This window comes from Papilio xuthus, unplaced genomic scaffold (assembly GCF_000836235.2).
Source record: "Papilio xuthus unplaced genomic scaffold, Pxut_1.1 DF827777.1, whole genome shotgun sequence".
Lineage (NCBI taxonomy): Eukaryota > Metazoa > Arthropoda > Insecta > Lepidoptera > Papilionidae > Papilio > Papilio xuthus.
In genome coordinates this window covers 3811365-3823124 of record NW_013530872.1, presented here as the reverse complement: position 1 = coordinate 3823124, position 11760 = coordinate 3811365, and the positions used below count along the sequence as shown (strand labels likewise).

General features: G+C 31.5%; 2 protein-coding genes across 7 annotated transcripts in view; both read right to left on the bottom strand.

The window, feature by feature from the left end:
- Window positions 1-28: 28 nt before the first annotated feature.
- Window positions 29-4467, bottom strand: LOC106115771 (putative sodium-dependent multivitamin transporter). Of its 2 annotated transcripts, XM_013309290.1 has the most exons (11): window positions 3480-4467; window positions 3293-3399; window positions 2857-2978; window positions 2219-2781; window positions 2061-2157; window positions 1797-1961; window positions 1312-1469; window positions 906-1110; window positions 589-783; window positions 295-459; window positions 29-118 (listed from the first exon to the last, which is right to left on the bottom strand). In XM_013309290.1, exons 3-11 carry the CDS (start codon window positions 2971-2973, stop codon window positions 104-106), a joined length of 1680 nt encoding a protein of 559 aa, XP_013164744.1. In that variant the 5' UTR covers window positions 2974-2978; window positions 3293-3399; window positions 3480-4467; the 3' UTR covers window positions 29-103. The 2 variants fall into 2 exon arrangements, with proteins under 2 accessions (XP_013164744.1, XP_013164743.1); XM_013309289.1 differs by having other exon boundaries at window positions 3293-4467.
- Window positions 4468-6908: 2441 nt separating this feature from the next.
- The window catches only part of LOC106115769 (putative sodium-dependent multivitamin transporter), a 15030-nt gene continuing 10178 nt past the window's right edge, over window positions 6909-11760 (bottom strand). For 4 of the 5 annotated variants that reach the window (XM_013309286.1, XM_013309285.1, XM_013309287.1 and 1 more), the window contains 5 exons: window positions 10793-10950; window positions 9677-9881; window positions 9006-9200; window positions 8384-8548; window positions 6909-7130 (listed from right to left, as the gene is read on the bottom strand). In XM_013309286.1, the coding sequence (XP_013164740.1) occupies window positions 7095-7130; window positions 8384-8548; window positions 9006-9200; window positions 9677-9881; window positions 10793-10950 (759 nt within the window). In that variant the 3' untranslated portion in view covers window positions 6909-7094. Of the gene's footprint in view, window positions 7131-7496; window positions 7572-8383; window positions 8549-9005; window positions 9201-9676; window positions 9882-10792; window positions 10951-11760 lie in introns of all 5 variants that reach the window. The other variant, XR_001227777.1, reaches the window with a different exon arrangement.

Sequence of the window (11760 nt, the reverse complement as noted above, 5' to 3'; positions counted from 1 at the left end):
AAACTTATCTTATGATTTTTCTTTGTCTAATAGTCACCAACGTCGTAATTATTGATGATTTTCAGGTCATCTTGTGCTATATCCCGCTAGGATATAATGAAAGTTACTCTACGGTAGACTGAAATAAGAGAAAAAACGCTATAGATAACCGTCGTTTCATAATAAATGAGCCTAAAAAATTGTGGAATTTTTTAAAACAAATAGCAAACTGTAAATACAAGCTTAAATTGAACAGTCCGAAAAATTCCTACTAATTTTATTTTTAACTGCCTCCAACTTGAAATGAAACCATACCTTATTAGTATTTTTGTTGTAATATCTGGCTCGTAACCTCGCTGCAAGTGGCGGCGTGAAGAGCGCAGGGTCTGGATGTGGATTGCCTGCCTTCTGCCAGGGCTGCTGGTGACGCACCAACACAGATATGACCGTGCCAATCAGTAACACCCACACGAAGCCAATCTGTAATACATTTTATTTTGTTTACATTAATACAACTTTCATCATTTTTCTTCTCAACTTTCACTCTTGAAATGAGATGTTATAATATATGAAAAAAATAATATATATTTACATAGTGAAAAAACGTACCAAACCGGTCCACATATAAGATATTCGATAGAGATAAAAGTAGTCGCTTGCAGCAGTTGGCACAGCTGTTAGCATAGTTAAGTTTTGACTGCAAGCTTCTGTAGAAACCGGCAGCTTGGTAACTGGAGGTCGTGGTCCTCCAAAAGATATCCATAATGTCAACGATAGACCACTCAGTAGACCTATAGATGCACCCTGGAAATTATATATTTTTTCCACTTTAAAAAGTTATCTAGATGTTTCTGTCTCAACAACAGAGTGAGAGAAACAAATACGTTATATTTTATGTGAATATTTTCATAATACACGTAACATACAAGTTCATTAGCGAACGTAGTAAACATTCCCAGCGAGAACACTCCGAGTAATGGGCCGCCGACTGCGCCGAAGATTGTCATAGCGGATTGCAGCACGCCGCCTAAGTACTGAGCGAGGAACGCTAGGGTCAGGAACAGGAAGCCGTAAGCGCAAGCCGCTAACTTTGTCAGCCAGAGTGTACATGATGAGCTCAATTTACACCATCTACGGATACCAAGTGAAGTGGTAAATTTATCTATGTAAATTAATCAAATATATCAAAAATAATACTTCTTTTTAACCCAGAAACTTCTAATATTAATATAATTTCCTCAAAATAATGAAAAAGGTCAATTCTCCTCCCGTAATATTAATAAGAACTTAGATTCAACGCATCCTGTTCAGATTTACTTATATATACTATACCTGCCAATGTAATCTGTTAGTGTAATTGCAGCGAGAGAATTGCAAGAGGAAGATATAGTGGAGAGAGAGGCGCTGAATATTCCCGCCACGAACAGCCCAGCGAGACCTGGCGCAGCACCCATCGCGTGCACCACGTAGTAAGGTAACAACTGGTCGATCTACACGAAAGACATTGTAATAACTTATAGAAATAGCCTGCAAAATACTCAGGGAACAAATACGAAACAAATGACATCTCAGACGCTACATGCGTCACAATGGAAAATATAACATTATCGTTCATTTTTATTTTTGGGAATATGAAATATCTTTTCATTATCCTTATGATCCACATTGTAAAAGTAAATTGTGCCATAAACCACGGATCCATATCAAAATAAAACAGGCACCAAGAAATTTGTTCAGTTCAATCAGATTTCCGTTTCCATTCTTAACAAACATAGCACACTTCTAAATTCAAAAGTAACTTTAGAGAAATTACTTACCGCAGTAATTTTCCCACTGGTAAATGGGTCACAGTTCTTATAGACGGCATATATCCCTAGACCGCTGATACATGTCACCAAGCTAAGCACGCATAGGACCGGCCAACTCCACCACAGACAGCGCTTCGATCGTTCCAATGTACTCACTGTCAGCAAACGTTGTACCTAACACAACAATGAAACATTAATATCTGCAGTTGTAAACTCTTTTGCCTCAGTAACATTGAATGCCTACCACAGAATTTCACTGCACAAAGTAAATACCTGAGTTTGGTTGACTGCATATAATGATAAGAAATTTATAACACCGCCGATGAGGAGCGACCACCAGGTATGTCTCTCTGTTGGATCCACACTGAAACTGATGAGAAATATAAAAGCTTTTGGTTAAAACTAATTTAAATGCCACTAGCGATACTTACTTTGAAAAATCTAAACGTCCACCTTCCTTAGCAATTTCAAATATTTGAAGAAATCCTCCAAGTTCTAATGACGTGAACACAACTACGCTTATTACTGCTGCGAACATTAGTAATGATTGCAGTAAGTCTGTAAACACAACAGCTTTCATGCCTCCTAAAGTTGAATACAAAGTGCAGGCTAAACCTACAACTAGAATAGATACGATTCTGGTCAATCCAGTGACAGTTTCAAGAACGATCGAGGGTGCGTACAACACTACTCCACTGTATAAAATCATCTGTAATGTGTAAGTTAGTGATGCTAGTATTCGTATCGTTGGTCCAAACCTCATCTCCAAATATTCATATGCACTTATCTTTTGCAATCCGAAAAATACTGGCAAATAAAACTGGCATGCTATTGGTGTTCCGAGACCATAACCTAAATTGACAATCACAAATATCATTCCATAGTAATAATTCTCTGCTGACACTCCAAGAAGAGTTATAGCAGACATGAAGGAAGCCATTAAAGATATTGCTATAGGAAATATAGACATGTTTCGATTAGCTAATAAGTACTCCTGAAACCAAAAGAAAAATGTTTAAATTTTTTTTGCCATTCAAGTTTTTTAAACTTTCTAAAATATGATCCAAACCTCATTAGTGTTCTGTTTGCCGCCACTAAACCGAAAATAAAGTCCGATTACAATTGAAATTACAACGGACGCTGTCATGATGGCGTAATCCACCGGTTTAAAGACTGACCTTTCCATGTTTACTGAAATTAAATGAAAATTATAAAAGAAAATCTAAAAAAAAAATTTCCAAACTCATGATAAAATCGAGTAAAAAGAGAGTAAAAAGTTTTGTTAATCTTGCTCCAAAACTAAAAAGCAAACTTTACCTTCACCGCTAGAGCTCATGTAGTTTAGAAAGAGATATCATTAGTTTTCCCTGCTTACTTTTCATTATGCTGCTTATTTCTTTATTTTATATTACACACATCTCATAATTTCATATCAATTTTATATTAACGATAGTCTTATTTACTCCTTTTTCTTACTGTATTCATTAAAAAAATCATAGACTTACTTGTAATTGCAGAAACAATTTAACAATTGGTTACAGTCGTCACACGTCAAAACTATGAGCATACTACACTACCGTTTAAATTATCGGTTATCCTTTTTATCTCTTATCTGAAACATCATCACTTATCTTTAAACAACATACAAAACATTACAACTCGTAAATATTTAATTGCAAAAAATATGAATACCGTCAGATTATCTTTTTATTGTTTTAAAAACAAGAACCTTACGAGACTTAACACAATCTGTCAATATACTGCATCTCATGTGATGGCGTATGAATGTTATTCATAAATAATTCATGCATATTAAATAATTTATAACTGCAATATCGCAAGAATGCTAAGGTCGTCAATTATTTTAATCCATTTCTACGCAACAATATTGCAAACAATATATTTCTTTTGCTGACAATTTTGTCCTAAATATATAGGAGTATAATGCAGCTTGCATCTTTACAGAATATTACACAGAAAAGACAATTTGAAGTGTCTAATTTCGGAAGTTTTAAATTTTTATAGTATTAAATATTCACCTTAGTCCTACAGAAATGTAATACGGACTTCCCCTTTGGCACGGTCGTGACACATCATGCTTCTACTATCTTTTGCAATTATCCTTATTACGATAATTAGTGTAACACCATTCTTAGTCTACTATAATACATCCGTAAAAGCTTTTTTTGCATAATCCACCAATATTCAGTACACTCCTCCCCCATTTCTAATTCTTGTAAGGGTACCTAATTTGTATTCCCTTTAATTTTTAACAACATGAAAACATCTGTTTATTATAATTAGCAATAATTTTCAACATTTGAATTGCTATTTTAATATTAAAGTAAGTTTTCTGTATGAGGCAAGTAAAGGTTGTTTTTTTATGTCATTCATCATTTAAAAGTTTAATAAAAAAACATAAAAACAAGCATAACACGATGTAATCCAGAGTTTTATTAAATTTTATTGTAAGAACAGTCTTCATAAGGGACATTAAAAATGGAAATGAAATTTTTTTCACTTCTCAGAAGGCCTTCGTTCACAATTCGTACAGGTATCACAATAAATCATGTTTGTTATTATAAAAAGAAAAGCATAACTTATTTTCAATAAAGTATTCATCGTAAGGTTCTTCGAATTTATGTTTTGTCTGTAAAAAGATGATTATTCTCAACTGCAATTTATTTGTTAATAATATAATGAGTTTACTCTGTTTTTTTTTATGTAATATGTTAATTAACAGTTAATAAAACCTTTTTATAAAGTATTTTTGTGTCTAGACTAATAAATTACACATTACTGAAATATTCTCCTACACATTAGAATTTTGCATTAATTAAAAGGAAACTTTTGTAAGAAAAAGAACAAAATTTTGCAGATTATGATATTTTATACATAAAATAAAATGTAAAGTGTTATAAACATATTTAATGCATACTTTTTAAGGGATCTATAAATATATCGATTTTACAATCGATTGTTGGGAGTAGAAAATATACTTTTTAATTTTTATATTAAACTGACGTATGACTTAAAGAACTCCACCAAACTATTTAGAAGTAATGATAACCAGGTGTATTGACTATCGCGTTTATTTTAAAACTTATAAGATTTATCTTAACTAATTATTGAACTTAAAATTAAGAGATTTATAAAAAAAATCACAAAAATTATAATAAGAAAATTAATTAATAAAAAATAATCTTCAATTTTAAATGATTTCAGAAAAGACTTTCACGTAATAATGTTATGGTTATTAGTTAGTCCATATTTTGATTTTCTTTAAGTTTTAAAAGTTTTCTGTGTACTTGATAGAAGTTAACATACGATATTCACTTTTTTATTCATAAAACATACAGAACATATCATCATTTGAGATATTAAAAAAAGAAAATTACAAAAGATTTGTAGATCATGTACTAAAAACTAAATTATAGCTTACTAATCGTTGGTTTCTGAGACCAAAATTCGTGTACAAACATATTATCTCTGTGTTGTTAAATAAAATGAGAGGGTTATCGATATGTTATTAAACAAGGATTTTGCTCTCAGAAAACAACGATAAGTTCTAAGTTATTTTATTGCGATTTAGACCATCGATTGGTTATGTATTGTCTCTCATAATGACTTAAATATTACAATAGTAAAATTGGTTTTGGTCTATTAAGCACTGTTATCCTTTACATGTATATTATAAAAGACCTTATCTTTCAAAGTACTATGAATTAAATCACTTTATTTTCGACTAATCTATTCATGATAAGTATATTTTTTATATTAAATAAGTCAGGGATCGACAACAATCCCACCAGATCTTAGTTGGTCAAAAGATGGCTTAACTTTTTATTTTGGCAGTGTTGAATACTGATAATAAATATAGTTTTATTTTTCTAAACATTGCATGAGGTATACAGAGTAGGGTTTACATTTTAATATTTTATTTAGATTTAATATGATATACTTCGACAATAAAAATTGTCAACATATTTTTTATATGTTTTTTTTCAATCGAATGTCATATACTATTATTAATTTACCTATTTTGTATAAATCAGGGATGGTGGAGCGTTACTTATCAACGTGCCATTTCTCTAGATACGTGTCATCAAATAATTTTGAATTTTAGATGATTGGGAATAATCCGTAGTATAGGTATGACTGGCGTTCCCTTCTCATATAATAAATACTACAAGATTTTTTCATAGTGGATAATGTATTTCGTGATCAGTGTCCAAAATTGTTACTTGCCAATATAACGGCACGAGAGCCATTGGTTCGCTATCCCTGGTGTAAATATTTTTTTAAGAAAGTTTTGTATTCAATAATTAATAAATTATCAAATAAATTAAATATGAAGATAGTGATCGTCTTACAATTTTCTTTACATAATGTGTAATGATTTATACAATTTTATTATGTTTATTTTTACAAATAAAAATTTCCGCTAAAGCGAAAATGTATTCAATCACAGTTATATATATATATATATATATATATATATATATATATATATATATATATATAACTTTTAATAATAAATAACAATTATATACTGCAATGATTTTATAAATATACGTATCCGATAAATTCACTACATAAGTACAGCCTTGTTGCTTATTATTAAGTCATCACATGAAATAAATAAATAAATAAATGGTTTTAATAACAATTTTGCTTATTTTTTATATTTCAAGACTTTAGTCAAATAACTCTGCAGCATTATTGTTATTTGATCTCATATAATTAAGCAAAAATTAGTGATACGCGCTATCCGCTTGTCACGCATTCTTCGAATTTGAAGAAAGAATACGTCTTAGTTCATAATCCTACACAAAAACACTAAAAAAATAAAATGCTCGAGACGCATCTAAAAAAATCAGATATAAAAATAATTTATAATTATAAAAATACTAAACAGTAACAAAAAATATATAATTAAAACCATTCACCTAACTTAGAATAGGATTAAATATTCGATTTTAACGAGATACATTCTAGGAATGTTAAACTAAAAACTATAGGAACTGATAAAAACAGCTCGACTTTAATATTACTTTAATTGAAATTATATTTCTTTCAGAGTTTTGTCGACAAATATTAAATTTAAGACTTTTTATATATCTACGTTTATTTAACAACATTAACGTTTCTCAGATATGGTTAAATGTGTGAAAAGATTCTTTTTGATAACTTAAAAATTTTTGTATTCATAGAATATTTAAAACATCTAGAAAGAAACATAACTTCTTACGAACGATAATAAATTACACAATCACATTAATCTTATTAGGTTTATTTATCTTGTGTTTATTCTTCTGGGCAACTCTGCTGCAGCAATTTGCACTGAAAACATATAAGCGTTAATTTTATAACTTCAATGATTCACTGCCATAATTTATAAATCAAAATATACCCATTAATTTTCATAAATTCTCTCAGTACCAAAAATACAAACATAAAGATTAAATTTTGATACAATACCTTCACAACAAATCAATATTTCTAGAATGAAATATGAAGAAGTAAATTATGGTATAAAAGTCTCTCTTTATGTACAACTCTCTTGAAAATAAGAGTAATTCCATGGCCCAAAATAAAGCTAAGAAAATGCAAATATACATTAAATTATAAAATACTTTGTTAACGTTATTTTAGAAGACTAATTCAAGGGTGGTGATGATAATAGAAAATAAAGTCCATTATACCAACCTGATCAATGGCAAGCAATATACACCGAAAGGCAAGAAGCATGTGGCTCTTTCAGAGAACTATTTTGTTGTCCATCTAGAAAAAAAACTAGGCAGTGAACTAAACTACTAAGATTTGTGTATAGCTAAGCATGCGTGGTTTGAGTAAAAATAAATTGATAACAAATAGTACAGTAAAAATTAAACCATTTCATATTTTATTTTATGGCCCAAAACTTTAATTTCATTTTTTTTTTATAAGAGAAGGGGGCAAACGAGCGGCGGGAACACCAACGTGATTATCGACACCCATGGACATCTGCAACACCAGAGGAACTGTAGATGCGTTGCCGGCCTTTAAGAAAATGGTATGCTCGCTTCTTGAAGGTCCCTAAGTCGTATTGGTTTGGAATATTTAATATAAATTTCGTATTTTAATATTTTAAGACGAAAAAGTAATAAGTTAATAAATGAAACAAACTTTATTACTGTGAAAATGAACATGCAAGCAAAAGAAATGACAAACAAAAATTTACACACAACAAAATGCCAAAAAAACACCACACACCAACTTCTATACTTTTATATTATTTACAATTGTGATTATCTCAATATCGTTTTGGTTAAAATTTGAAAAAAAAAACGTTTGCTATGATGATTGATTAATGACATCCACGCAATGAGTTTTGAAAAAGTGAGAAGGAAAAACAAATTTTTATTTTCAAACTTATTATCCAATGACCACTGATAGAACACAGAAGAGGTGAAGTTATAAAAATTAAACACAAAACATAACCAAGCAGATGATATTGATGAATAAACATACTTTATTCTCACGTAGGGAGAAGATAAAATTAATTTGATCACCTATCAAAACCTTATTGAATTGAAATAGAATCGGAGAGTTACCTGTATTCCATTCTTCTTATGTTCCCTGGCTCGTAGTCTGTCGGCTAGAGGAGGTGTGAACAACGCCGGGTCCGGACTGGACTTGCCAGCTCGCTCCCACGGCTGCTGTCTTCTTATGGCTAAAGATACGAGCGATCCAATCACTAGCACCCATACGAAACCAATCTAAAACAACGTTGAGTTTAGACATTTAATATTTGAAAATTAAAACTAAATAAATACTCTGCCAACAGTATCGGGCAACATATACAAACATTTTAATAAAGTTAATTATTTATTGAAATATTTTACGTAAAATGAGGAAATAAAATAACTAGCAGTATATTTTCATCAACCAAACTTTTGAAATTACCTAATATAATATGTTACAAAACCTAACAGCTATTACAATTAGATTGAAGTTGAAGAGTTTATTAGGTTATTAACGTCAAGACCTGAGACGAAACTAAACTAAATTTTTGTTGTCAAGAATTAAAATGGATAGCACGCACATAACAAGTATATCTACTTAACTAAAAAAGTCGTATAAGGTAAATAAATATCTATACAACAAGGAAACTAACAGCAAATCCTTGTTACAAGTATTTGTTATTGCTACAGAACAAAATGTTAAATAACTTACCGGGCTGGTCCACATATAAGATATTCTATATAAATAGAAGTATGAACTGGGACCCGTCGGTGTAGGAGTCGTCAAGGTGACATTGTGCGCGCAGTTTGCCACCGACACGGCCAACTTGACCGGAGCCGGTCGCGGTCCTCCGAAACTCATCCATAGGGTCAACGCCATGCCACTTAATAACGCGAAAGACGCACCCTGTTGTACACAAAGTCATTACAGGAACACTTAAAATTAGTAGATGTTAGATTAGGAAGGAGATAAAGTTCGCTACACACATTTTTAACTGTCATTTAAACTGTACAGTTGTATAGTTGCCTACAATTTAAAACTGTGCCGTTAAAACTGAAGGTGTTTAGTGAGCTTAAAAGAACATGAGTTTCGTTGATATTAAATATTTAGCAAACAAACATCAAATATAATTACTAGTTGGTGCTTCTGAATATACATTGGGAAAGTCCTGTGATACCCTTTTACCCGCGAACTTTAAACTTTGATATTAGCGTGAATGTGATTATGGTTGGGGTTTCATTCATACATATACATTGCTTACGTGTTAGGAAAATTGTTTTTAACCATAATCAATTAAGGGTACATCACACGAGCCTTACATTATAAATAAGTATGTGTGGTATTGACTAAGATCAAGATGATCACATGCTATAAGTACTAACCAGTTCGTTAGCGAATGTTGTAAACATGCCCAGCGTGAATACTCCTAACAGAGGCCCGCCGACCGCGCCGAAGATGGTGAGTGCCGCCTGCAGCACACCACCTAAGTACTGCGCGAGGAACGCCAGGGCCAGGAAGATCAGTCCGTACACACACGCCGCTATCTTAGTCAGCCACGGCACGTACGATGGGTTCACTTGGAACCATCTGGTAAGTTTAAAATAATCAATAAATTAATTGATTAAAAAACTAAGAAGATCCGTAACTAACTACGTATTGTTAGGAAGAAAATCCGACAGTGTGCCGGTGTATTGGCACAACACTAGCTTTATTAAAATGTCGACTTCTATGTCCCATCATCTGAAATCTAGCCAATTGACTCTACCATAATACTTTATTCGTACTTTTTAATTTTAGTTTAATTTATTTCAATGATATAAAAAATAGTTTTTCGTCGCTTATTTCAATTCAAGTCTGCGTATAATATATGTACATAGATAAGTATATATTTAATTTAATAATGTAACGGTTGCTTAACATAGAAAACAATGATACGATAAAGCGAGTATAATACAAGTTGAACAGCCTCGTATGTGCATTTACATAACAAAATCAATTTGCGAATATACGAAATAACAATCAATCGAAATAATGCAACGTAACAATTAATCAACTTGGATTGTGAAATTGAAGAGAGAATAGAAATAACCTCTGAATCATAAACGTAACAATGTAAATAAGTTTGTTCTTGATACTTGTTTATATAATTATGAGGGCATTTATGACTTTGTACTTTTTCAGATCGATTGTCTTAAAAGTATCGTATTGTAATTACAGTCTATATATATACTCATCAGAAAATATAAATCAATTTTATACACTCGGACGGCTAGTTATCGTAAAAACAAGTTAATTAATAGTATTCCATACGAGAACTTTTAACTGAATCGATTGTATGTAGATTTTCTCTATACACTTAAAAAGTAATGAACCGATGTTGAAGAGATTTTCAGCAAAACTAATTTGCCCTGTTGAACCTAGTTTAGTTAGCCAGCTGATGAACATCCCGTTCGAAACAGTGGCAAATCGTAAGCTTAACTGTAGTTTCTGTATCATACCTTCCCACATAGTCGGTGAGTGTGACAGCAGCAAGTGCGTTGCAGGCTGCAGATATGGTGGAGAGGGAGGCACTGAATATCCCCGCCACGAATAAACCCGCCAGGCCTGGCACGCTGCGCATCGCGTCTACTACGTAGAATGGCATCAGCTGATCCATCTAGTACCAAAAACAATAGATTAATACACCATATTCAAGGTCAAATTTACAGATACTTAGGCAATTAACTTGAGTTTGAGAAAACCGACTCCAAAAGACCACCTTAACTAAAGATTTATCGTTGCTTTCTGAGACCAAATTCCCTGTATAAAGAACATTTTATGTTTGTTTTGTTAAAATTAATGAGAGGTATGATGATAAGTTTTGTACAGTTTGGTCAACAACCAACAATAAGTCTGATTCAAGTAAAGCATTAAAAACAATCTGTAGAGTTTCAAGTGCGAAAGAAAAATGGAACAAAAACCAGACAAACACGATAATCGTACTATTTGTAAATTAGTAAAGATAAAGGTAAACAGCTAAACAGATGAAAAACAAAGGAGCTAACATTATAAAAAGTTCTTTGAAGTCAATGTCACATCTTACCTTTAGCAAACAATCGTAATTTATCTAAGAATTAAAATATCTAATCCAAGCTCGTAATATGAAAGATAATGAAAACAAATGTAACTGAGTTTTCTGCACCACATACAATAGTACAATAAGCTGTAAAGACATAACATTTCGCATTGTTGGAACATTTCCTTGGAACCCGGTCTATTAATAGCCATTCATTGTACATATTTAAAGATCACATTAGATTATATTCTCATGTAAAAGAAAACAACCTAACACTTACTAGCTTACTTAATATTAGCTCTACAATCTAAGGATGATAATAGTCTTTTACATTAATAACATAATTTCATAGCTACTATTATGTTGTGTAAATATTAAAATTATAACCTAATGATAAGTGACAGAGAACTA